At 55.9% G+C, this 25,786-nt stretch overlaps 10 protein-coding genes across 10 annotated transcripts; 5 read left to right on the forward strand and 5 right to left on the reverse strand.

Annotated features, from left to right (window-relative positions):
* Positions 1-1,037: 1,037 nt before the first annotated feature.
* Positions 1,038-1,315, reverse strand: SPBR_01153 (uncharacterized protein; the record flags this gene model as incomplete). Its single annotated transcript, XM_040759470.1, has 2 exons — positions 1,038-1,109; positions 1,172-1,315. 2 exons carry the CDS (start codon positions 1,313-1,315, stop codon positions 1,038-1,040), a joined length of 216 nt encoding a protein of 71 aa, XP_040618718.1.
* A 1,002-nt stretch (positions 1,316-2,317) lies between these two features.
* On the forward strand, positions 2,318-3,931 carry SPBR_00500 (uncharacterized protein; the record flags this gene model as incomplete). Its single annotated transcript, XM_040758819.1, has 1 exon — positions 2,318-3,931. The coding sequence occupies one exon, from the start codon at positions 2,318-2,320 to the stop codon at positions 3,929-3,931; it is 1,614 nt and encodes a 537-aa protein (XP_040618719.1).
* Positions 3,932-4,441: 510 nt separating this feature from the next.
* On the reverse strand, positions 4,442-4,755 carry SPBR_01141 (copper resistance protein; the record flags this gene model as incomplete). Its single annotated transcript, XM_040759458.1, has 2 exons — positions 4,442-4,632; positions 4,707-4,755. The coding sequence occupies 2 exons, from the start codon at positions 4,753-4,755 to the stop codon at positions 4,442-4,444; spliced, it is 240 nt and encodes a 79-aa protein (XP_040618720.1).
* An 812-nt stretch (positions 4,756-5,567) lies between these two features.
* Positions 5,568-7,013, reverse strand: SPBR_00586 (uncharacterized protein; the record flags this gene model as incomplete). The annotated part of the gene is made up of 1 exon (XM_040758905.1): positions 5,568-7,013. One exon carries the CDS (start codon positions 7,011-7,013, stop codon positions 5,568-5,570), a length of 1,446 nt encoding a protein of 481 aa, XP_040618721.1.
* A 676-nt stretch (positions 7,014-7,689) lies between these two features.
* SPBR_01010 (CMP/dCMP deaminase zinc-binding protein) lies at positions 7,690-8,355 on the forward strand (the record flags this gene model as incomplete). Its single annotated transcript, XM_040759329.1, has 1 exon — positions 7,690-8,355. The coding sequence occupies one exon, from the start codon at positions 7,690-7,692 to the stop codon at positions 8,353-8,355; it is 666 nt and encodes a 221-aa protein (XP_040618722.1).
* A 1,905-nt stretch (positions 8,356-10,260) lies between these two features.
* Positions 10,261-12,459, forward strand: SPBR_00296 (uncharacterized protein; the record flags this gene model as incomplete). Its single annotated transcript, XM_040758615.1, has 1 exon — positions 10,261-12,459. One exon carries the CDS (start codon positions 10,261-10,263, stop codon positions 12,457-12,459), a length of 2,199 nt encoding a protein of 732 aa, XP_040618723.1.
* Positions 12,460-15,732: 3,273 nt separating this feature from the next.
* Positions 15,733-18,040, forward strand: SPBR_00269 (uncharacterized protein; the record flags this gene model as incomplete). The annotated part of the gene is made up of 2 exons (XM_040758588.1): positions 15,733-15,754; positions 15,990-18,040. The coding sequence occupies 2 exons, from the start codon at positions 15,733-15,735 to the stop codon at positions 18,038-18,040; spliced, it is 2,073 nt and encodes a 690-aa protein (XP_040618724.1).
* Positions 18,041-18,864: 824 nt separating this feature from the next.
* SPBR_01071 (mitochondrial import inner membrane translocase subunit tim16) lies at positions 18,865-19,380 on the reverse strand (the record flags this gene model as incomplete). Its single annotated transcript, XM_040759389.1, has 1 exon — positions 18,865-19,380. One exon carries the CDS (start codon positions 19,378-19,380, stop codon positions 18,865-18,867), a length of 516 nt encoding a protein of 171 aa, XP_040618725.1.
* Positions 19,381-20,412: 1,032 nt separating this feature from the next.
* On the forward strand, positions 20,413-21,489 carry SPBR_00791 (uncharacterized protein; the record flags this gene model as incomplete). Its single annotated transcript, XM_040759110.1, has 1 exon — positions 20,413-21,489. One exon carries the CDS (start codon positions 20,413-20,415, stop codon positions 21,487-21,489), a length of 1,077 nt encoding a protein of 358 aa, XP_040618726.1.
* Positions 21,490-22,248: 759 nt separating this feature from the next.
* On the reverse strand, positions 22,249-24,168 carry SPBR_00377 (Ran exchange factor Prp20/Pim1; the record flags this gene model as incomplete). The annotated part of the gene is made up of 1 exon (XM_040758696.1): positions 22,249-24,168. One exon carries the CDS (start codon positions 24,166-24,168, stop codon positions 22,249-22,251), a length of 1,920 nt encoding a protein of 639 aa, XP_040618727.1.
* Positions 24,169-25,786: the final 1,618 nt, after the last annotated feature.

A 25,786-nucleotide genomic window follows, 5' to 3' on the forward strand; every position in this document is an offset into this window, starting at 1 on the left:
ATTTGTGTATTATATGCGATGGGTGGGAGGGCAGAGTATGGTACGTGCGGACGTTGAATGTTTTTGCAAAAGGGTGGAAGAGAGACTATGTGATTGAAGACATGAAGATGGAGAGAAGAAAACAAGAGACGGAAAGGATTCGGGGGGGAACCATCCAGTACTTATTAGACGCCCCAAGCACGACAAACCACACACACGTACAGTTCGCTCCTTCCTTGATTCGTTTTTCTACAAGCTGTCTCTTGCCCAACTATGCCACCGCGCAGAGAGGGAGATAGAGGGGGCCTCCTGCCCGTTCTGTCGCCAATGCAGATTCTAGTGGATGCTTGTTGCGACAAACTAAAAGAAGGCCTGACATACAATCGCACTTCGTTGCACGCCGCTCAATAAGGGCCAGTCTCCAGCGACCGACGACCCGCAATGGAGGGAGGGAGCTCGTGAGAGAAACACAAAGCAACAGGGAGAAGACCTGAGGGGCAGGAACAACGTCATCTCTTCTTTTCCGCCCCTTTCAGCTGCTGGCTACTGAAACGCATGTAAAATACGGAATAGAGAGGGGTAGGACCCGCTATTGTCCACTTTCCAGGCAAAGCTTAGCAGCTGGCACAGCGATCGAATAGCGCTATCCCAAAAGGTCGTAGCGCCGATCAGGTTCTAAGACGGAAAGAGCATTGGGGCTGTGTAGAACGCAGACGGTATGGCAGAGCAACCATGGAGCTTCTGCCGGTTGTTGCGTCATTGACGTATTTTAGCACATTTTGTTCGACTTGCACGTGTGAAGGAATCCAGCAACGGCTTCAAAGAACTATCACGACCGTTTATTGCTGATCTGGCGTTTGAGGAAATGCTTTCATTCTATTTTCAGTTCTTGTTCCCTTATGTCAGCAACTATCAACCCGGAAATGGTAGCTTGTCCACACATTCGGCCTCCTTGCGCGTTCAAACCGCGTATTGTCGACGCCTGCCCTGTTCCAATGTTTGTCCGGGGCCTTCAAGTTCATGCTGGGTGATTTGCCGTCTCTCGTGCTACCAGACTTTTATTTCGCAGTTTTGGCGAACTTCTTCTCTACCTCATCTTCGAGCACACCTCTAGGGTTCGACGTCAGGCCCTGATGTTGTTAGTTTGTATCCAACCGCATCCTACTGTTTTGACCGAACAGCATGGTCTTACCTCCGTTCCCTTGTTGCCAGGCTGCTCCTTCCAGTCCTCCTTGGCCTCGCCCTTGGGCTTCGAGGTGCCAGAGCCAGGGGTCTCATGCAGCTGCTTTCCCGTCTGGCGCGAGGGAGGCGGCGATTCACCACCTTCGGGAGCCATATTGAAGTGAAATATGTGTAGATTGGTGGTTTCGAGGTGTATTGGAGCTGCAAATGTGAATGTCTCTCGATCGATAAAAAAAAAGTACTGAAGGATGACGAATGTATCAAAAATCGGCTGGCCGACATTACTTTATATGGTTTCCCATCGAACCCTTCTACAATGCCTCCCACAATAAATCCTGATGGCAGAAACGGCTCTATGATATCAATGCCGTCATGGTAGCTCGCCTCTTTGTCGTTTCCCTTACGTATATATGTTATGAGTTGTTGTCAATGGCGCAAAACAGTGCAGATCACTGTATTTTAACTGTAAATGCACAGTATGTCGGTATTGCTACTGCTGCGGGGAAGGCGCGACCCCACTCATTTACTGCGAGCACTTCACGTCCTATGAGTTCGAAACGAGGCTATTCTGTACTGGGCAGTGAAGTGCTGAGGCGCGACGCGCTGTTCTAGGCAACCAAACGCAGAATCTTTTGCAGGGAGGAAAAAGGAAAGAAGGCGTAACAGGGAAAGAGCAAGTCTGCCCAGGACGACGCCCAGTCATGCCGAAGACCTGAGGACCCTGAGAATGTGAATGCACTCAACATTGTGCATAAACGACTCATTTGCCCATCATCCCTGCACCAGCATTAACAACGCCCCGGTTTCGTGCACAGGCACCCAACGCACAACGAACAGCACCCCCTTCTCATCGCACCCGCATGTTCCGTCTTTCATCCTGTTTTGGTTGTCTCTGTGTTGTCCTGGGACGCGGTGCCTTTGTTTGCTGGTTTGCTGGTTTGATTGTTTGCAATTCTTTGTTTACATTAACGAGTCCTTGGCACACCCAAAAGCGTTTGCTTGCGTCGTCGGTTTTCTGCGGATCTTCATCTGGCTGATCTCGCTCAACCATCACGGCTTTCCCTCTTCAACCCAACGTGGCAATCTACATCCCCCAAAAGCTGATACGAATATATATTGCTTGACACGCCCTCCTCTTCACCTTGCCAACATCACTATGCCGGATCTCAATTCGGTACCACCATCGCCTCGCGTACTGGCAGCCTCGCGGCAGTCGTCGTCCGCTTCCATTGCAGGCATTGCCGCTGCCGTACCCAGCTCATCCAACACCAACCCTCCACCGCCGTCCGCTACGTCGACCACGTCCGCTACCACACAGATGCCTCCTCCGCCTGTTCCGACCTCTCCTTCCTCCATCCACGTCTTTCCCTCGAACCAGATGGCCGTTGATCAAGGCACGCAACTCAACCCCTCGTCTCTGCCGTCGCCTTTCCTCCCGCCGCCCTTGTCACTCGCCAGTGGCGGCGGCGGGCCTGTTCCACTCAGCGATGGACCAGGCGTGGGCCCAGGCCCAGGGCCTTTGCGTCACCCGCGGCCGCTGACGACAGCTGAGCTACACATGCAGCTGGAGAAGGAACAGGAGGCCGTGGTCAACCGCCTGACGCGCGAGCTTACACTTCTCCGGGCGCAGAACGCCTCAGTCGTGTCAAACGCTTCCTCCACGTCCGCGAGCGGCCTATCCGACGCAGCTGCGACAGCTGCCGGCGTACCCTCCACGGGTGGCCCGTCATCGGCCCCGTCCATGTCTGCCTCTGGTGGACCGACGGACCACTCCCTCTTCTCGGGTACCAGTGGCTTCTCGATCCCCTCGTCAACCGGCCGCCATAGCCGTACCTACTCCAATACCAGTACGCGCAGCCAGACGGCGACCGCGGCCAATGCACCATCCGTCGTCGGCATCACAGCACCGGCGCCCATACGACCCCAAGCGCCCAATCTAAGCCGACAGAACAGCACGGCTTCGCGCCGCAGCCGCGCCAACTCGCCCGGGCCGTCGTCCTCGTCGGTGTCGCACTCCTATACGACCCCGTCGCACATTGCCGACGCCGCCGCATCGGGCTCTGGCATGGCCGTGTATTACCAGCAGCAACAACAACAACGGCCTGGTGCAGCTACTCCGTCTGCCAGCGACATGTCGCCTGCGCTGATGCCGGGTACGGCGCGCTATGAAGAGACGGCATTTTACCGGGCGGAACTGGAGAACGTCAAGCGGGAGAACGAGGCTCTACGGCGCCGTATCCGCGAGCTGGAGCGTGCCGCTGCGGCCACGACCGCCAGCCCTGGACAGCAACAGCAACAGCAACAACAGCCGCCGTCGTCGCACCATCATCACAGTCACCGCGGCGGTGCAAATCGGGAGCGCCGTGAACGCCGGTCGAGCGATGCGAGCCGAGGCCGCAGCGAGAGTGTCAGCACGACGGCGAGTATGAGTGTCCAGTCGCCGGGGTCGGTGCCGGCCGTCTCGTCGTCGGCGTCGCTCTCGGCGCTGGCTGGGTCCTCCTTGCCCACGCCTGGCTCCATGTCGGCGACGGGAGCAACAGCGGCGACTTCGCAGTCTGCATCTGCTGCCGGTGGTGGTGCGAGCGGAGGCGGCGTGGGCATTGCCGGCCGTCGGGAGAGCGGCCGCGAGCGCGTGACCAGCGTGCTCAGCGTGGCTGGTAGTGTGGCCGGCAGTGTTGGCGTGGGCGTGCCCGAGGACGAGGTGCGTGTGGGCGAGAGTGCTGCGAGTGCTGGACTGCGTGGCCAGGAGAGCAGCAGCGGCACCAACTAAGCGTGCTTTATTTGATATCGTTGTGACTTTCCACCGTTCGCTACGGCAATGGACTACGACCGCGTTTGAGCTTTAGCAGGGAATGCGATGTATGTGCCGTTTTATTGTTTATTTTCTTACACTCGGACAAAAGCGTATAGTCCGTATCCGCGTTCCCTTTTATGCAGCTTGCTGGCAATACCATACTCTTTTGCTTCTACAACGTCTGTTAATCTTATCCGAACCACTCATCGTAGATAGCCGGAATAGCTCAAGTCAGATCAAAAGTGACATGGCGTTGAACTTCACAGTTAAAGTGAATGTAAATTTTTTTGATGTTGTCGGTTTAACAACCTTGTGTCCCATGAAATCCTATTTTGGTATCTGAAAACTTAAAAAATAAAATAAACCGAGCTCCATTGTCTCACGCCCCTTGCGTGAACATGCCTCGCAGACCCAAACGCCGTGTATGCAGTACTCCGCTCGCAAGTCAACGCCCCTGTTTGCCTCCTCGGGGCAGTATCAGCCAGTCTACTTGCGCGTAGTGAAGTCCGTCTCGTTGGCGGTGTTGACCTCGCTCGGGTTGGTGGCGCAGGTGCAGGCACCGGCTGGGCGCTGGCCGCACGAGCAGCGGTCGCCGGCCGTGTTGTTCTCGGTGGCGGCGCGGTCGCAGTTGCAGTGGAGGGCGGACTGCTTGCCGCACGAGCAGGTGGCGTTCTGGGCTGCAGTGGTGTTAGAGGCATGGTAACTTTTATGAAAGATTGATGCCAGAAGGGGGGCACAAGGGAGAACTTACCACAGACGCACTCAGCGCCGCCCTTGCCACAGCAGGTAGAGGAAACCATTTTGATGATATTTGGTGGGGGGGTAAGTTGAAGTGGGGGAGTGAGTGAAGATTGACGGAAGATTGAAGATTGACAGACGTTGAGTTGTTGAATGAAAAGTGATTGTTAGCTTGGTTGAGGATCGAACGGAGGTGAGAGGAGGGGGCAGGAGCTGCTCCTTAAATATGTTGTAAGTGGAGAGGCAAACTTCCTGTCGTCCAAAGAGCAGCTGGTTTTGCCTCTCGTCGTGTGCTTGCTTGGTACTTGGCTCCGCACTATGGCTGTGACGCAACACCAGGTTCTCTTTTTCGCCCTGCAGGGTGTAGCATGTCGTGTTAGTGCTTGCATTAACCCCACAAAAGAGAGTATGACTCTCCACAGAGAACAGCCCATTTTCTGGCAGAATGGTCATCAAGTACTCTCTAATTGGCTAAAGATCTTGCATACAATTATCTCAAGCCAATGGAAGGCAAACTATTTCTTTCATGCAGCCAATCATGAGCCAGCAATTTCCTGCGCTGGTCAGCATCACCAATCGACAAAGACCAGACCATTTGGTCTGCATTTAGTTTCCCATCCACTGTTAGAGGAGGCCCCATTTCTCATACTTGTAATGCTTTCTATCTGCTCTCCTATTGGGTCACATGAATGACACGTCTTTGGCTTTCTGGACTTCCTCTTGTTCATTTTCCTTATGGTAAGTCAACAAATGCTTTATGGAATTTGCAATATTGGTACAAAATTCAAACAGTATGTAAAGGGATATATTGTGTGGTTTTGTCATATGTTGCTCTATTTTACTTTATCTTTTACGTTACAACGTGCACGCCACCCTATGCCTTTTCATAGAGATACACCTCCACGACCTCGGCGTCATTGCCGAGCACTGGCAACGGGATGGTGCTGCTGGCGTGCACGGCCCAGCCGTGCTCCGTCATCAGCGTAAAAAGGGCCTCTTCGGATGCATGTCGCGGTTTACGGGCCAGTAAAACGCCGGGCTTCTTTCGGTTTGCGGAAGGCATGTCTGCCAACGCTGAGAGCGTCTCAACCAAGGCAGGAAGCATGTCAACGTTGTATGTGCAGTCGCTTAGCACAATCATGTCCCAGGCTGCGTCCTTCGCGGCAGGACCAAATTGGCCTTGGCGACCGTCCTCCCAGTCGAGGCTCTCGTAGTCGAGAGACAACTGTGCCGATCGGGCCATATTGGCTCGTGCCCTCTCCTCGGCCTCGGGCAGGTCTGTGAGGAGAATTGTGTTCCGCGTGGTATCGGTCTCTGACGCTGTCTCATGTTGGCCGGCTTCGTGTACAATAGCTGCCAGCCCAATCCCGAGGACGCCAACACCACTGCCGAGTTCAACTACCCGTAGTCCCCTGCTTTTGTTTTGGCGGAGCAGCGTGTTTCGTAAGGCATCTGGCAGCGACACAATCTTTGTATCGGCCATCTCTTTGTCGTCTTCACATGGCCGTTTCCGGCTCGGCATGTACCCCAAACATGTGTCGGCGAGAAAGGCAACGGCGACTAGCCCTGCATCCCACATATGCCGGGCAATGCTCTCGCCGATTTCTTCCTCGACCTCGACACAGCCACCAATTTCCGAAACTTTGTCCTTTGAAGAGAACGTCAACCGGCGCAGAGCCACATGGTCAAATGGCTCATCCGATGCAGCCGGAACATCCACCCAGAGCGGCAAGATGAGCCCCTCGCCGCTCTGTCTCTGCGTGCCAACCAGCTGTCGTGAATGCACGGCGGATAGCGATGGGTCGGCGGGGCGGATACAAATGCGCCGTTTTGCCGCGTTTGAATCCCAGAGACAGGCTTCTGCCGCCCTGGGCAGCTTTGCCTCGAGCTTCAGTACGCGCTTGCCCGCCCTCCAGGACAGACTGCTGTCGTTGCTCGCCGTCTTGGACGGTTTGGCCTGCTTGCCGGCTTTGTTGCCTTTGCCGCCAGAGGCCACGGCGGGTGCCGCGATGGGTAGCTCAAAGATGCGAGTTGTCACGGTCCTTTTTGGCGGTACCTCGCCATCCTCGTCCTCGTCCTCGTCCTCGCCCGCGTCCGCGCCCTTCCCGTTCTTGTCCTCTGCATCTGGTTCCTCTGGCTCCTCTTGGACAGTCTCCACGATGTCGACGAGCAATTCGACGCTTATGTCAATGGGCGCGTCGGGACAGAGAAATGACTCGCCGAGATCAGTTGTGATGGTCAGCACGAGCGCCAAAGACGCAGGTTGACCCGGCGATGCTCTCACGACATTGGGCGGTCGCAGGAGGCGGATGTAGTGCATTGTCGATGGTACGCTACAAGGAGAAAGGCGATGAGCTTGATACGATTTTACTTGTGAATTTTCCACCTAAGATACCAAACTGCTGGATGTGCAATTCGCCGTGCCCCACAATTACTGTCTTGCTCGCACTTCCCTTCGACGAGTTCTTTGACCAAACGCTGTCACCCTGCCTCTATTTTTCGAATCACTGTTACCTTTTCACAGGCAAAGATACAATGGTATTCTCCTGGAGAGAAAGAGCAGCAAATGACATGCTCGTATCATCGATCATATCCGCGATAATGGGGCATCGGAGGTCGCCGTCGCCTGGTTTCGTGTGAGTTGCAAGCTAGACCCAGCAGGCGCTAGGAAGGCTTCTGAAGTGCCTGGAAGGCCTAAAAGTTAGCGCATCGACCTACGATCCCAACTAAGTGTCGCGGCTGTGGCCGATGGTGGGACTCCTCTTTTCTGGGCAATGAGGAGAAACTATGCCTCGACGAGAAGACTAATATAATCAAGTAAACCCGGTGTCGGACGTCAAACGAGCGAGTGTGCTCAATGTCCTATAAGATAAAGATAAAGCTTAGGAATACTGAAGGTCCAAACTGAAAGCCCAACCTGTCGCATCCCTCTCTTTCCCAATTCCATCATCTTTACTTCCACCGACTCTAATTCGAACCTCACACGGCCCACGATTATGACGACGCCAACCGCCCCGGCCGGCCCAGCGCCTGCTGCCCTTCTGGCCAAGCTGCTCGAGGTCAACGAGAAACAGATCGTGCCTCTCACGGCCACCGGCGTCGCCTCTGGCAGCAAAGTCTTTGGCGCCGCCATTTTTACGCGTGACGGCCTCGAGGCGCACACCGTCGCCACCAACAACGAGCGCAATTCGCCCCTGCTGCACGGCGAGATCAACTGCATCCAGACGTTCTTTGCGACCCCTGCGGAGGGCCGCCCGGCCACGGCCGACTGCATCTTCTTTGCGACGCACGAGCCCTGCTCGCTCTGTCTGAGTGGCATTACCTGGTCCGGCTTCCGCGAGTTTTACTATCTTTTCACGTACGAAGACAGCCGCGACCTGTTTGCCATCCCCTACGACATTGACATTCTCGAGTCCGTGTTCCGTGTGCCGGCCCCCGCCGACACGTCCGCGACCTTGGCGGAGCGTCCGCTGTACAACAAGACCAACAAGTTCTTTACGTCGGCGAGCCTGGCGGACCTGGTCGCGCGCATCGAGGACCCGGCAGAGCGGGCGCACTGGGCAGCCGAGGTCGCCCGGGTCAAGGCGCTGTACGGACAGCTGAGCGAGACGTACCAAGAGGGCAAGAAGGGAGGTGCCGCGACGTCGAGCGTGTGGAAATAGGAAAAGGCGAGGCTTTTGTTCTTTATCCTGCCTTGTTGTTATTTGATATTTTTGCAGTCATTTTGCATTATCTTGACGAGTGATGAACACGGTGCATATCGGGAGTTATGATAAGACTTGGAGCAATGAACAAGGGTAACGTCAAAAGTCACGAGAAAGCAACCGGTGTTGCTGATGGAATTGAATTTGTATGAATTGTTTAATTATATATGAACACGAAAACACCTCCTTCTTTGAGAGCGGCCTTTTATTTCTTCTCTTTGGCGTCGTCCAAACTCGGCATAAATTCATCTAAGCGATGACGTGAGCTGTAAAGGTCGACTGGCTATGTAAGATACCTTCCCAAAGGTCTGTGCCTTTCACCCGCGATCCGCTCAAAACACCGCATTGATGCCGATATTAATGCATCTAGGCGTGAACGGGTGTCGCTTTCTGTCTTCCGTCTTTCCTATCCCCATCACTTTTCTCGGTGACTGTTCTTCCTTGAATTTATTTATTGTTCCAACAATTGCCTCCATTCTCCAACAAGCCGCTTGGCACTTGCAGTCTTTTCCTGTTATATCCTGTCTCTGCTTTTCTCTTCTTTTTCATGTATTATCCACTCTACGCCGACGCAAGCGAAGCACCTCAAACCACAGAACTCTTAGCGACAGGCTAAAGAAAACAACGACAATAGACCAAAAAAATGACGGATGATGCTTCAGCTTATACTTTTCATCGCCTCCTCACTTTAAGGAAAACAAGATCGCCGCGTCAGAATGAGGCCCGTTTCATCGTCTCATAATAACACCAGTCAAAAGACAAAACCATAGAAGCTATTGCCCAATAAATGCTAAAACGCTACGAGGAAGGCTAAAGACATCACGTTACAGGCCAGAAAACGTACCCTTCACCGAAAGGCCACGGTATTGCGGTGTCTGTCCTTGGAAGAGCCCGCTCTTTTATATTACCTGCCATCCTTGCTTGCTCTTCTCCTAGAGAACGCAAGGTTTGCCCGTCCGCGTGTCTTCTTCCCTCCTATGGGTCCGATACATTGCTCACGGGGACATGATCCGCTTTGTAGGTGCCCACTGGCCGTGACTGTGCCTCCGTTTCACGTCTCGCCTATGGTCTTGTATATTGACAATCTACAAAACTACGCAACGCCATAGAAGGCCCGTATGGTGGCCGCATTGTAAACTGCGTCCTTCCTGCGCTGCGCTTTTGTGATTTTGCATTTGCATATCACTCCTTATATACATCCCCACCCTCGCCAACATTGCATTGCTTGCTGCTGTCCACACAGACTGCCGTGCCACTCCCGGTCCGGCTGGTCGGATGAGAAAATACGTGTAAAAAGGGACGAGTAAAAACAGGTAGTGGTTTGTGTGGATACCACTTCTTACGAGGAAAAGAAAGCACGAAAAAGGCTTGTTTCTCCCGCTGCTGTCCTTTTTAAATGGATGTTTTGTATGCTATTTCATTTTACATTCTCGCCGTTGCGTGCCTACCGCTTTTCTGCGGTATAGCCTTCGTCAGTCAATACAGGACTGAGAACAAAGGACATCCGGAACACAGGAGCGATATATTGAGTGGACACCCCAGCGGCCACATCTTCTCCATCCATTGTGTATATGGTGCTGTGAAATGTTTGGTGTTATGTGGTTATTGTTCTCACGTTGTATTTCTGGGCCTCGTTTTGTCTCTCTTTCTTCTTTCTTTTCACGGCGTTTTCAGCCCTTTCTTTACTGTTCCCGCTTCGAAAAAAGGGAAGAGTCTGACATTGCAATATCAACAAAGCCGAAACTCGAAGAGAGCCAGAAATAGAGAGACATTCCTCCACGCCGTCCGATCATACGAGAGGAAAAGTCATCATCGGCCATTGTGGCCGTACTCTCGTCGCTAAAAACGACGAGCCATGTCATGATGGCCACTCCGTCGGATCTGCCGTCCGGGTCGTACACAAACACCACCGACACCACACCGGCAAACTCGACTGTAGCCAACGGCACATCACCGTATCTCTACCACCACCCACATCATGGCGGCTTTGGCGGCAGCTCGATCAACCTTGCCGGCGTCCTCGTTGGCCTTCTGGTGCCCCATGCCGTGTGCACACTGTTTGTGCTGGCGCGGGCAGGATCGCGCGCCATTTTGCTGCGCAAATGGTTCCTGGACGACTCACTCGTTATGGTGGCCTGGCTGTGCTCCACGGCCGTCTGCGTCGTCTACAGCATGTCGGCCATACGGACTCATGGGAGGACTGACGACGGAAACGACGACGGCAGGGCATTAGAAGACTACTTGCTCCGCACATACCTCGGCCTCATTTTTTATCAACTCTGTCTGTGCCTCACCAAGCTCTCTATCCTGGCGTTGTACCTGCGCATGTTTGCGGCAGTCTACGCGACCGAGGCGAACCTGTCCCACGCATCTTCTTCGTCTACCACGTTGCGACGGCGCCACCTCCGCGAACGCCGCCTCGCCTGGATTACGGTGGCCGTCGTCGTTGCCTACGGCGTACCCCTCTTGTGGATGAGCATCATGCAGTGCTACCCATCCTACTTGTCTTCGGACGAGGAGCAGAGCGGCCCCCTCTTCTTTGGCCACCCCGTCGCCGTCTGCTTCTCCTTTACACCCCTCCTCATCACCAGCGCCAGCCTCCACACCGCCACCGACGCCTGGTTAATTGTGCTCGTCGTACCCTTTGTCCTAACGCGTCTGCGGGCCCTCCCTCGCAGCCAGCGCTGGGCTCTGGCCGCCGTCTTGTCCCTCAGCGTCTTTGTCATTGCTGCCAGCCTCACACGGCTCCAGCTCAGCCTGCACGCCAACTGGCGACCGGCCATGTCCGGGATGGCCATGACCATGACGCCGACGGGACCCTCACGCGCCAACACGCTCGGCTTCTTTGTCATGACCATTTTGGAGTGCGACATTGCACTCATCTGTGCGTCGGCGCCGACATTGCGGCCGTTGCTAGCACGGCTGACACCGCGGCTCGGACTGGGAGACGACGGAGGCAGTGGCCCGTTTGACCGGCGGAGTGGTGCGTCACACCGGCGCAGTCTCTTCCATCCTCGTGGTGGTCGAAGCGGAGGAGGGGGCGGTGGAGGAGATGCCGGAGGAGCACTCAACGGCCAGCACCACGATGAAGATAGCGAAGACCTCACCAGTGTCGTCAGCTACCACGGCTACCCCTGGACGCGGAACAGTTCGCAGGCACGAAGTCGCAGTCGTAGTCACAGTCGCAGTCGAGGGGGGAAGGGCAGCAAGCCAAACGTTTCGCCAGTCGAAGCCAGCGGGTCCGGCGCCACTGTTGTGGGTACGCCGAAAAAGGAAGGCACGGAACCGACCGACGGGCCGTCTGTGCCGGCCCCCGTTTTTAACCGCTCCTCTCAACCTCACCGCACCCCGACCGATCGCAGTCTTCGCAGCCAGTCGCGCAGTCTTCCGCAAAGCCGGGAAGGCGGTGTGCACGCCGGTGGCAGCTCACACGGCACACCCTTGTCAGGTGGCGGTGGCGGCGTCCTCACCCGCAGGCCCAGCTCCGTCTTCTTCTTTGAAAACAGCGAGTTTTACGAACAGTACTTCAGCAGCCCGGCCACGACGCCGGGTGGTGTCGGTGGTGGCCGTCCGCCTCCCACGGGTGGCAGCGGCGGCACAAAAAAGGCGGGGATGCCGGGCGCCGGCATTGGACTGGGGATTGTGCTCCATCCGCGAGGCGACGCTGCTGAAAGCCCTCATAGTATCGGTCCACACGTCACCCGCAACGGCAGCCAAGAGAGCTTTATCCTGGGGCTCAACGACCCAGCCAGTCCGACTCGTCTGACACGGCTGACGGGCGTGTCCGGCTACAGCGGAGAGACGTATGCTGAAGACGATGGCGCTGAGCGACGCAGCGGCGCCGGCAGCAGTTTTGCCGACTTGAAGAAGAACAAGAGCACCAGCGACATTGACGAGTACGAGCTGGCCGTGTTGACGAAAAACGCAGCGGCCGATCACAGCGCGATCCCCAACAAGACGGAGACAAGTTTCCTCGACGACGAAACAGACACGGACGCGAGTAGTGGACAGAAGACGCCGAAAGCGAGAACGTCGTCTGGCAAGCCAGATCCGCAATTGTAATGAACTACGTGTTGCATATGATAATTAATATTTTTCCGGGCGTTTGGGTTCATGTTAGAGATGAAGGGAAAGCAAGTGCAAGTGATACCAAGAAGGAATACATAGAAGTTTGGACGAGATGAATACACGACTTTGTTTACGAAATGTACAAGCTAGAGGCCCTGCCGACTACGGGTGTTGGAGAGCAAGGAAGATCTTGACAAGGCCCATCCTGGATGAAGCATAGATAGCGGAGCAAGTCTTGACAATGGAAATTGCGGTTAAAAATAAGCCTGATGCCGGCACTCAAAGTTAAGCTTTTTTTCCGATGGTCTGTTCTCATGTCTCATTGTTATAATTTCCACTTTTTTGCATACTTTAATTGTCTCTTTTCTTTCACTTCGTTTTCTATACGTGCAGGGGTTTTCTTCTTGCCATTCTGTCTATCTGACAAGTGGGATAATCAATATGGGACCAGATACGATCCGTTCGCTACACTCAACTTTATTTCGGTCTGTTAGCTTCCTTGTCCATTTTACAGGTTGGCTGCAAGGTGGCTTGTTTTCTACGTAAAACATAAGTAGGATCACGACCCGGACTTGCCATAATCGACGCTCCGTGAACATGCCATGTGCATTACTCCGGCCGCTGGATAAAGAGAGATCACGAGGTTTCTTCTTTATTTATCACAGGATGTCTCTCCTTACCCTGGTCAATCCGAAACCTGGTCCGGCCACTTTTGACAACAACATGAACCGTGGACTCATTACTTGGAGTCGCTGTAGACGGAAGTTTGAAAGAATACAGAAAGGGAGAAGACACGGCATGTAATACAGCGCGATCCAGTGCCTCTCACCTTGTTAACGGCCCCGGGATGTCAAACGTCTGCGCGGGATGGAATGTAACCCTGCTTTTTATGAAAAGCTAGACATCTGCTGCCGAGAAATTTAGGAAAACTATATTAGAAGGAAATAAAAAGAGAAAAGGAGCTGGGAAATGGCGATGTGACGTATAAAGTAAATTCTTTTTCTTTTGTTATTTTTGGTGAAAAGAGTATTAACAATGAGCATTTGGAGTAGCTTGATTCGACAACTGTTCGCCTTTCTCCAAGACGGCATGCTTTTGTCAGGGATTGGTGGTTCCTCCTGCTGTCTGTCACCCAATCCCTGTCCTGTCGGCTTCCAGCATGCCCGCATAAAAGATACCATCTTGATCGCCCGTGATGACCCAAGGTTTGTCGTCCTTTTTTTTTTCATGTGGTTGCAGCGCACTCTTTTTCCTCCGCATTTCTTTTTTTCTTCTCCCTACCCGGATCCACCAGTCGCAAGCTTGTCCCTTTTGTTCCCTCGACCTGGACCTGGACGTTGACCTCGTCCTTTCTTTGGATCGTCGGAGCCCTTGTCGCAAGAAGAAACCCACAGACCGAGGACAAGGGAACAGTACAAGGACATAGAAGTAGCGGACAGAATAAAAAACAGGGTGAACGCGAACGCGAACGCGAACGCCGGCAGACTGATGCCTGTAGCAGTTATCGTGCATGAACTCATCGTCGCCCACATTTTGTCGCCCACGTATTGTCGCCCCCGATTTGCCGTTCCTGACTTGGTGCAAGAATTTCCCTGGAGAACTGCGTCAGATACACAGCTTGTTATGGCATACCATGCCTATTATTGACTTTTATCCCCTGTGTCCGTCACATTTGAATTGTCCGTGTCGTAGAATAATTGAATCTGTCCCGCCATCTGTCCCGCTGGATTGTCCCACTCAATGGTACCCGGTAAAGCAGCCCTCTCGTCATTCTTGCAACACTTTAAGTATTTTGAATAAGTTGGGCCATGCGACCCTCGGCACTCGCCATTTTCTATTCTTTTACCTCCCTCCTCCATCCATCTCGTTCCGAGGCAATCCCGGTTTCCATGCATGCTTCTACTGCGCGGGAATATCCACAAGAACCATTCTTTCTTGGCGTCGTGGAGCACTGGTGCCTCCAGAAACCACAGACAGTGGATCGCCACAAACCCTCAGAGCCTCTCCTGTTGTCTTCCAGAAGCCCTGCCGATGACGCCCCTTGTTCTTTGCCCAGTCCCTTTCCCTGTCTCGTCCCACCATCTGACTCCGGATACTGCTGCCGAACGAATCGGACCCAAGGTTGACTAGTCTGTGGTTCCAGCACGCGGTTTGACTCCAAACTGGAGCGTAGTCCGTAGTCAAGCTCTGCTTAGCTACTTTCCTTGCTCGACCTGGAGATGCTCCATCCGACGTCGATGTCCAGGGTTAGCCATCGTGCGGGCCTAGACGTGATACCGTCATGCTATCACCTATACGTCTTGCTTATGAGCTTGCCTTCTTTCTTGGTCCTGTTTCCTTGTTTTGTCTTTCTGTCCTCACAGGGGCTGTTTGTACTCATGACGGCACAAAACAACACGTCTTCTCATAGGTGTCGTGGCTCATGAATATTCCCCCCTCTATAGGACCCCTCCATCAACTCACCTTCCTCGATGGGAACGGTACATGCACCCAGAGGTCCGGCCGTAGAGTGCAGCCTGTTCCTTCGTCCCACTGTGCCTGTCTACCACCCGCACCTCCGTAGATTACTTCCACGAACCTGCCTGTGTGTGCGTGTCGTACGCGCCCTTGTCCTTTCTGGTCAGTCCGATGGTCGACGGTCTTGGCAATGTCACGGAAGCTTTCTGATGCCCTTCTGTCGCCTTTTGTTCTTTCTCGGGTTTTCTTTTCATATTTCTAAATTCTTCTACCTACATGCCCTGTAGTAGCATTCGGCCCCTGCCTCGTCCATTGCTTGATCTTCTCTCGCCATTCCTTTCATCTCGTCATCATACCTGCTGTTCCATCTGGATTCCCGGCAGGTGATCGATTTCATCTGTACTCTGACCTTGCAAACTTTCCAGACTAGCAGTCTTTCTTTCTCGTTTCCATTCTTTCTACTCTGTAATTCCTCCATTCCTCTTCTCTATTCTGCGCAGACTGCCCACTTTGCCATGCCTTTCTTATAGCCTCACAACACCCTTCAACGCATATCCAGTCTGTATCGCGACAGGATGACAACAAGAGAGCGACGATGCTACTTCCACGGGGCCTCGCAACCCTCTTCCTCACCGGATTATCCGTTGTCCACGCCGCCCCGTTAATACTACCAGCAGGAGAAACTGCCGATGCGCCACCGTCACATCGAGCAATTCACACAAAAGCACGACTGCAAGCTGTTGGTGGGCATCGACCACCGCCACGCCGATTTCCACATTTCCTGCAAGTCCGCGACGAAGACAGCGCGCAATGCTCGACAACGACGCAGGTGGTCTGCGCGGCATCCAACAGCGGCGGGCAGAGCCCTGTCTGCACAGGTTGTTCAACTTGCTGTCCGGACGCAGAGGGCGGGTTCAACTGCTGCGCTCCTGGCTTTCGGTGCTGTTTGGCAGCCGATGGAGGTAGCGGAACATGCTGTCCCATATCAGGGGCATCAGGAACAACGACAACAACAACGACAGCAACAATCTCGGCAACACGGACAGCAACCGACACAATTACAGCAGCCCCCGTCGGATCCACTCCGCCAGTAGCGACTCTGACGTCCGTGTTCGTGACCACAGTCTCGCAGACCATCACCGTAGTTGATCCGGGGCAACTTACGCAGACCAACACGGTGACGGTGACGTCGTTTGCTGGCAGTCGGAACCGACGACGGCAAGTTGACGGGCATACAGCGCCAGACTCCTCGCTACCGCCGAGAGCTACAACAACATCGACAGTCTTCACGACCCAGACAACGACAGTGGATGTGACTATCACCGTCTCCGCTCCGCCTATTCTTACCACCACAATCACAAACACGATTACTGACACCACCTTTGTTACAATCACGATTGCGCCGAGCGCAACCACGACTGTTTTCATCACGACGACCATATTTACAACCTCACCAACGGCAAGCACAAAGCCGACGGCGTCTCTCACCTTTGCCACCTCTGCATCTTCGCCGGTGACAGCATCACCTACACCCGAAACGACCACCAACACAACACCCCCAAACTCCGCTCCGTTCTCGACGTTCTCAACCTCCAACGGCGGAGCCAGTTTTCTGAGCAGCACCTTTCCGCCGCCGCAGTCGATGATGTCCGTGACATCAGCAGCGAGCACGCCGGCGGGCACATCCACGCCTCCCACGTCTCGGACGGCCAATACACCGCCTACCTTTCTCTCCTCGTCGACTACGGCCAACGAGCAAACGACGACAACCGCCGGACCGCCAACCACCGTCACACCTTCCACGACGGCCACGGCGCCTCCGTTCCCCATTGGTGGCAGCCCCTTTGGCCTCAACTCCAACCAGATTGCGGGCATCGTCCTGGGCGCCGTGGGCGTTGCGCTGCTGATTGTCGCTGCTGTCGTTCTCGTGCGGAGACGATGGATGAAGCAACGGGCCCGTGGCCTGGCGGCCGCTGCGGGGCGGAACCATTACGTCACACCACCCGGCGGCAGCGGGGAGGGACTCGGACGGTCTGCTTCCATGTTTGTCGACAGCAGCGACAGTCACGACAGCAGCAACAACAGCGACGGCCCGCCACGACGGACGCCAACGCCGCCGATGGGCGTCTCGGCGAGGGCATCGTACGTCGGCCCGCGACGGAAGCGACCCGTGGATGGTGCTGGCGGTCCGTCTGGCGACATGCGGCAAATCGGACCCGACATTATTGCCAACAATTTGGACGACAACACGACTGGCCGACGGGGTGGCGTCGCCACCACCGCCACCGCCGCCGCCGAGGAAGCGTCGCCCACCGCCTCCAGCAGCCAGACGGGCTCCAACGAGGTCCGCATCGTCATCCAGCCGGCGCGCTCGTCGCGCAGTGCCAACGTCGGTGGCAGTGGCCGCGGCGGCTCCGGCTCCTCGCGCGGGCTCCAGCGGCAATGGCCCATGCCGCCGGGCCACCTCGGCCCGCCCGTCAGCATGTTTATGGAGGACACGGGCACGGCCACCAACACGAGGGCCAACACAGTCACAGACGACCACGACCACGACCACGACGGCGACGAGCCGGCCGCCTACGATCCGACGGCCTGGAGCACGGCCAGCGAGTTTGGCGGCAGCGTGACGCCCGAGACGCAGCAGCGGTACTTGCAGTACCAGCGATACCTGCGGCAGGAAGACGACCGCGAGCGACGGCAGCAGCAGCAACAGCAGCAGCAGCAGCAGCAACTGCGAGTACCTGGACTGGGGATACAGCCGCCGCCTCAGCTGCCTTTGCCCATTCCGCCGCAACCTGCGAGCGGTCTGAGCACACGTCGCGCATCGGGCGTGCCGAGCTCGGCTGTTCTCGGCGCGGGCCAGCAGTGGACGGGGGCCTATGGATACTATGGCGAGGACAGCCATGACAATGGCGGTGCGAGCAGCAGCCGCGGTCGGAGCGAGCGGAGTGCAGGAAGCAACAGGAGTGCCCGCAGCACCGAGATCCTCCCGGCACGACCATCCGACGAGGACGGCCGGCAAAACGACAGCGACGGTTCGAACAATGCACAAACAGGCGCCGGCTCACGAAGAAACCGGTTCAACTTTGGCAGCATCGGATACGGCCGTGCTCTTTAATTTAAAAACGTGCGCGAAGGCTCGGCTTTCCTATACTTTGTTTTCAGTTTCACGTTACTTCGATATACCATAGAACGAGCAAAATAGACATGCATTGCAATGAAAACACGTTAACAACGACCTCAGTTGCTAATTTGAGTGCACCACGGAAGAAAGACCACTTTTAAAGGCCTCCTGCGACAACCGTATCTCCATTGGAAGCTCGTCCCTGGTTCATCCGTCCTTTGCGCGTTTCGTGGCTGCCTTTCCCGGTAGTGATTGATCGGCGTTGGAGATCTCGATATGTCTCATGGATACGTCGCATGGATACGTCGTAGAGCGGATGCACTAGGGACGGTAGGATTCAGCTCGTTCTATAGAGAAATTGGAAGAAACTGCGATTGTTATACGTTTTTATTTTGTCTATGTATGTTGTCCTCTCCATATGCAGTATGATACAAAAGACTTCGTTTCTCGTAGTCGTACATGAAGACACACCGCCCCTGTCTCCGATCTCGCCCTTCTTCCGTCTCTTTCAATAGATAATATGTACGTAAGAAGATGGGAGTATATGTGAATAGCTGGAGAAGCCAAAGAGAAGGGAAGCAAAGAAAGAAGAAGGAACAAAGAACAAAGAAATCCAATGCCACAACGCCAAAGCTATGCCAAATCAAACCGGGGGGAAACAGTAAAAAAAAGAGTCGAGTGAAGATTTTGTTCGTCGCGTCGAGCAACGGTGCGTCGCGCGTTGGGTCGCACAAGCTGTCGCTGTGGACGTCTTTGGAGGTGTCGCGTCGGTGGTCTCGCCATCACCGTCTCCTGGTGGCCTCATCCGCCTCCCCCCGTCACCGGTCCTTGTACATCTTGGGCTTGAACCCGGCCTGCACCTCGGCCTCTTGTGCCGCCTTTTCCAGCACAGGGCCCACTTCCGCCTCGATGCGCTCACGCGCCCGCAGAATCTTGCTCTGCAGGTAGAAGCTGCCGCCCTTTTGCGGGTCGTTGGCGTCAAACAGACGCTTGAACCGGTCCATGACCTCCTCCATGTCGTAGTTTTTGGCCGCGGTGCCTCCGGTCGTTGGCTTGGGCACATTCAATATCAGGGCGGCCTCGTCCAGCGTCATGCCGGTCGAGAGGTTCGCACGGCCGGTCGCGCCCGCAGTGCCGCCGGCCTTGGCCTGGGCACGAGCATACTGGCTGGAGGCGTTGGCCTGTTTGTAGGCCTCGGAAAAGGCGCGGCCGAGGACGCGCGAGCCGATGACGACTACCTGGGTGATGAGGCGGTAGGCCTGGTGGGGCGCGTTAGCCTGTGATGTAGTGTTCCCGGGCGTGTATCTTGCGTGCATCTTGCGTGTACGTACCATGGTGACTTGATTGTGGCTGTCCCGACGTCTTGAAAGTCAAGTTGGGGAGAAAATCGGAGGAAAGGCTGCTCGCGGTTGCTTGCCTTTGCAAGTGTCGCAATTTGGACGTCTCGCGGGGGGGAAAAACGAGCGGCAAGAGTATTCTGACGAGAGGTGCAAAGGAGTGTCGTCGTCCCTGTTTGCTATGGTCGAGCGGGTTGTGGGTTGCGAGCGGTCGAACGATTGTCGTTGTCGCACGCGGAATTCAACTTTTTTCTGCACCGAAAGACGACTCTGCCTTCTGTTGTCCGTTTTGCGCCTGCAATAGCACCGAGGCACCCTCAAAAATTCTCTCTCCAATTGTCGCCCCACACTTGGGGACCTTCTTTCCCTTTCTGCCAGCGCAAGGCCGAGGGGTCTCCGATGGCAGCCACCTGGTAGTCTGCGCTAAGCCGGATAGGCCCATTGGGCGACAAAGTCCCGGATTAATTGGTGGCCGTGGCCCGACTTTACAGTGTATTCGTACTGAGTGCCACAGCAGAAGTGCGCCACCCCTATTTAGGCAGGCACAGAGCGCCACAGTCCAGCCACAAAACACCAATACTACGGGGGTCCTGATGCTACACGAACCGCCAGGTTGCAGCTGAAAGCCCCAGCGTCCCCTGTACTGTAGGCAGGCAAGCTACTGACAGCTATTGCTTTCCAGTGTCCAGGCGACAGCTTTCAGGAGCCAGTCACACCAGCAAACACCACTTCGAAAGGAGAAGGAAGCTCCTCGTTATTTTCTCCACCATCGACAAACCACCCAAACGAGACACGTACACAACACACGACCTCACCTCCCGCCACCAAACGACGGGCGGCCTGACGACAGTAGACTTGCACGACCCCTTTCTTTTTTGCTATCCTGCCTCCACACGCCAGCATTCGATCGCATCCACTCGCCACGCCTCTCCCGCTGAAGGCTGCACGCAAACGCCATTCCTCGCCAGTCTCTCGACGACACTTCCATCCTCGTCGCTTTCCGTCCCCTTGCACACCACACACGCCGTCATGGCACAATACTACGGCAGCGGCAACCCTGCCTACGGGCCCGCGTCTGCGCAAAACCTCCAGTTCTACCCATCCACCTACTCACCAGGCGTCCCCGGCCAACCCACAGCCGGACACGGCGGTGCCTATGGCTACGGCGGCTCAGGTGGCGTGGCCTCGGCCTACGGCGGCGCAATAGGCAGCGGCGGGGTGGGTGGCGGACCGGGCGTGGGCGGTGTGTCGGGCCGCATGGGCGAGCAGGGCGGCCTGCGCACGGGCTGGCTGGCCGCGTTCTCGACCGAGGGCTACGACGGCGAGCCGCCGCTGCTCGAGGAGCTCGGCGTCAATTTCGGGCACATCCAGGCCAAGACCCTGGCCGTGCTCAACCCCTTCCAGCGCATCGACCAGCACCTGATGGACGACTACGACCTGGCCGGCCCCATCATTTTTTTCTTGCTCTTCGGCACCTTCCTCTTGTTTTCCGGCAAGGTCCATTTTGGCTACATTTACGGCCTGGCCCTGCTGGGCTCCATCTCGCTGCACATCATCCTCTCGCTCATGTCGCCGGACGGCCCACCGGGCGGCGGCCCCAACGGCGGCGGCGGCGGCAGCAGCAGCCTCGGCCCTTCCTACGCGCAGTCCCCGACCCCGGGCTACCCGGGCGACGCGTCTGTGGGCAGCAGCTCGGGCGTCGGCATCAGCGGCAACATCGCGCCGCCGTCGCCGTCCAAAGGCGGGCCGAGCGGCAAGCACGGCCGCAGCGGCAGCCTGAGCCAGCTGTCGAGCACCCTGACCTTTGTGCGCTCCGCCAGCGTCCTGGGCTACTGCTTGCTGCCATTGGTGGCCACGAGCCTCATCGGCATCATGATGCCCATGGACACGCCGCTGGGCATTGTGCTCACGACGGCCGCCATTTGCTGGTGCACGTACAGCGCGTCCGGCATGTTCTGCGCCGTGGGCCGGATGCGGGGGATGCGGGCGCTGGTGGCGTACCCGCTGGCGCTGTTCTATGTCGGCTTCGGTATCATGGGCGTGTTCAGCAGCCGCGGCAGCGGGTCCATGGCCAAGGTCATTGCCTCGCGGACGGGACGCCTGTAAGGCGCCGTGGGGTGAGAAGAGGACGGAGACAGGGGTCGCCGCATGACTACACGTTGGTGGAGAGACCAGTTGATGCGGTCGCCGGTGCGGAAACGCCTTGCGAGGGACTCGTCTCTACTTCGAAGACGAGCAGGCGGACGGACGGGGACAGGTAGATAAAAATCATCTAGGCGTTTTGCTTTTCTCACTTTTTTTTACGTATTCATTTTCTTTCTTTTCATTCATGTTATCTGTAGCCTGTTGGGCAGGCGTCTCCACTTCATTTCACAATTTTGGTGGCCGGGACTTGCCCAGGTTGGTGGTTAATTGTCATTGATCACAGACGGTAGGAATAAAACAAAATATTTAAACCCATTCTTTCATGGAGCAAAAGAAATACTGCGTTGTATCATCCGTGAAGTAAAACGCTGCTATTAAGAAGATACAAAAAGAAAGCTCTAAAACGTGACAGATGATAATGAAACCAATCGACCTGGATCCCGGCCATTGAACCTCCCCTATTTCTTTCCTCCTTTTCCTCATTCTCCGTCTCTTTCCCGAGTCTATGTAGTAAAATAAAAGTAAGGAGAAATAGCATGGACAACCATAATGCAAATTTGAAGTGGCGAATGAATGAAAGAAAAGAAAAAGTAGCAAGCCGTGAAACAAAGAACAGACGAGAAGCAGAAGACGAAGAAACAAGCAACTAAAAGTACAAATCAAGTAGCCGGTAGATGTTGAAATGGGATGACATGACCCTTGCAAAACAGCCGCTGCCGTTTATTCCGCCACGCTGGCCAGTATGGAGAACTGGCCACCAGCACCGGCAAACACCAGCTTCTTGTCGTGCACGGCCGTGTTGTCAATCAGCGTCGGCGTCTCAATGTCGTCGATGGTGCCCTGGCCCGTCTGGTAGTTGCCCGAGAAGCCCCACGAGTAGACCTTGCCGTCGCGCGTCAGCGCAAAGGTGTTGTCGGTGCCGGCGTCGACGGCTGCCACGTTGGTGGGGGCGCCCGACACGAGCGTCGGCGCCTTGAGGATGCGCGGCTTGCCGTACTCGTCAAAGATGGCGTTCGCCTCGTTGAAAAAGGACTTTGCAAAGCCCAGCTGGTGGCCGTCGATGCGGCCCCACGTGAAGAGCTTGCCGTCGGCCGTGCAGGCGACCGAGTGGTGCTCGCCGCCGTCAATGTCGGCGACGCGGTGGCCCGCGAGGCCCTCGATGATGGTGGCGTTCAGGACCGTGGCGTCCGTGTCGCCCGCGCCCTGCTCCACGTTCAGCTGGCCAAAGTTGTTGAGGCCCCAGGCGTAGACCTGGCCCTTTTGGTCGAGCGCGAAGCTGTGGTACGAGCCGCACGCGATCTTGGCGATGTGGACGCCGCGCTTGAAACCGACACCGCCGGGCCGCAGAGCAGACTCCTTGATGTCGCGCTGGACGCAGCGGCGGCCCAGCTGGTTCTGCTCGGGGCAGCCCCAGGTGAAGAGCTTGCCCTTGGCGTCGAGAGCCAGGATGTGGTTGGAGCCCGTGGCCAGGGCCTTGATCTTCTTGGGCTCCGGCAGCAGCACAGGCGTCTTCTGCACGTCCACGAAGCGCGAGAAGCCCAGGATGCCGTCGGAGGCGCGGAACGTGCCCCAGCCGTAGACGCGGCCGTCCTCCGTCAGCGCAAACGAGGCGCTGTCGCTGGCGACGACCTGGACGAACTTGGTACCGGGCACGACGCCCGACGTGTCGATCTCGCCGGGCGTGCTCTCGTGGGGGTTGAGGCCGGTGTCGTCGTCGTCGCTGTCGCTGTCCGAGCCGTCGTCGTCGGCGTCGGCATCACGCAAGCCGCCGTCCCAGGTGGTGTCGCGGCCCAGGGCGCCCTGGTCGTTCACGCCCCACGTCAGAATCTTGTTGTCCTTGGTGAGGACGACCGAGTGCATGCCGCCGGTGGCCACCTGGACGACGCCGACCTTGCTGGGGTCCAGGTTGGCGTTGAGGCGCGGGCGCTTGACGTCCACGGGCTTCTTGCCATTGACGGCCACGGCGCCCAGGCCGAGCTCGCCGGCGCTGCCCTCGCCAAAGACAAAGATCTCGAGCGGCTTGGTGGGCGCGTCGTTGATCTTGACGCCGATCTTGTCGGCCGGCTTGATGGCGGCGGCAGTGGTGGCGGCCTTGGGGGCCTTGGCCTTCTTGGTGGCCGGCGCCGCCGCCTTCTCCTCCTCCTCCTCCTTCTTGTCTTTCGCCTCGGCTTCAGCAGCCGTCTTCTCGGCCTCCGCCTTGCGCTTCGCTGCAGCGCTCACCTTGGCCACCTTGGCCTTGGCCGCAGGCGGTGCAGGCGTGGTCGACTTGGCGCGCTTCTTGGTGGTTTTGTCGCCGTTGGTCGTGGGCGCGGAGTTTTCCTTGTCGGCATCGGCAGCAGCAGCGGGCGTCTTGGCGCGAGGAGCAGCAGTCTTCTTGGTGGCAGCAGGAGGCGTAGGTGTGGTCTCCTTCTTTGCCTTCTTCGCAGGCTTCGCGTCGCCATGGACAACACCGTTCACGCCGTTGGTCTTGGGTACAGGCTCATCATCGTCGGCCGCCCGCTTGCGCTTGGTCGCTGTCGATGCCGCCTTTGCGGGAGCAGCCTTTGCCGGAGCGACCTTGTCTGCTTTAGCAGCAGCAGCTGTCTTCTTCGGAGCGGGCGCTGCCGCCTTGGCTGTTGTGGTAGCTTTCCGAGGAGGCATTTTTGTGTCGATTGGGTGTGTTTGTAGAGTGTATGAGAAGATAAAAAGAGAAAGAATGCGATGAAGGGAGTCAGAAACGAAGGTGATAAAGAAAAAGGAGCGGAAAGGGGGGCGATGAAGTGAATGGGCAAAGGGACGAAAGGTTGAGGACCCTTTTTTGCGCGCGCCTGATGTTGGGTGGCCAGAAGCGAAGGCACAAAAGAGAGATAAAGAAAGCCAATAAAGAAACAACGGGCTACTCTGCACACGCCTTGTCTGCAAACAGAAAGCGGGTGAATGAAGAACAAGGTCGTGGGAGATGCGATGGATGTGGTGAAAGAAGCGCGAACAATGGCAAGAAAGGAAAAGGAATATTGATGTCGAGTCTGTTTTCGTGTGTCGTTCCTTCCCTGTTTCCACTTGTGTTTTTTTTCTCCCATGGCAGGGGCGGCCGACAGGAGAGACCAACATTTGCCTGCAATGGTGCTATTCTGCCACTTGATTTGTTTGGCCAGGAACAAGCAGTCGCGAACGGACCCACTCCTGGCGTCTCTGGCGATTCACCGCCCGGAAAGGCCAAAATGACAGGCACGAACAGCTTGTTTCCCGGTTGGCCAGCGCTCGCTGCAGAATACGCTAACTCGGAGCTCCAGTGGATTTGACAGGCTGTTAGTGGTTCGCAGCGGAGACAATGTCATCTTACCTCATAATTCAGGCCGCAGCCAAACAAGCCCTACGACATGAGTCCTATTGAGGACAATGACTCAACTGTCCTTTGCGAATAAAATCAAGAATTAAAACAAAAAATAAATAGCATAAAAAGAAAAGAAATAAAACTCTTTAGACTCGACGGCCTCTCGATCCAGATCGAAGAAAAGAGATTGGATTCTATCATGTCTGCGTTATTGGTGGTCTACATGCCCCCAAGCCTTTATTCGTGCCTAAAGGTGTGAAAGAAGGCATCAACAAGCTCATGAAGAAATGTCGGATCCGGTACGAATTAAATGTGCGGTCGTTGTAATTGTCACGTTGTTCTTCGTCGTAGGCAAGCACTCAGACTCTCAAGTGCTCTCAGACGCGCTGTCCTCACTAGTAATCCCACTCAGCCGCAAACACAGTCCAAGCTTGCACAGTAATTACAGCTTCAACACGGAACGGGCAACATCCTTGTCGCAAGGCAAACCAAAAGCACGGCTCCTGGTCTCTGCTTTTCGTATCTTGCCAGCCTTGCAAACTCACTTTTGCGGTCCAACGAGTACCAAAAATGGACTCGAAACCTACATACGAAAGGCAACCGCAACAACCGCATAATCTTACCTGGCACCAGACCAGTCCTACCACGCCTCGGTAGGCTACCATTTGCCGAACTGAATACCTCTTTGGAGCTCTGACCATCTGCCTGCCTAAAGTTCGTGCGTCGGCTGCTCTTTCCTGCTGCCCCGTGGCATGCGCCTGCCTTGAAATGTGTACGCTTCCACTGTAAAAAGTGGGGACCTTTGCCTGTTTAGGTCCTTCCTAACGGTGGGGCCTTCCTAGGCCGAAACTACGACATAGCAGAAAAGCTCCTGCTGTCTCGACTCTCTGAATTGCCTCCTCGAGACGTCTGCCCTTTTCTTCATTCCTCCCAACCAAAGACCAC

Source organism: Sporothrix brasiliensis (assembly GCF_000820605.1).
Source record: "Sporothrix brasiliensis 5110 chromosome Unknown Cont19, whole genome shotgun sequence".
Lineage (NCBI taxonomy): Eukaryota > Fungi > Ascomycota > Sordariomycetes > Ophiostomatales > Ophiostomataceae > Sporothrix > Sporothrix brasiliensis.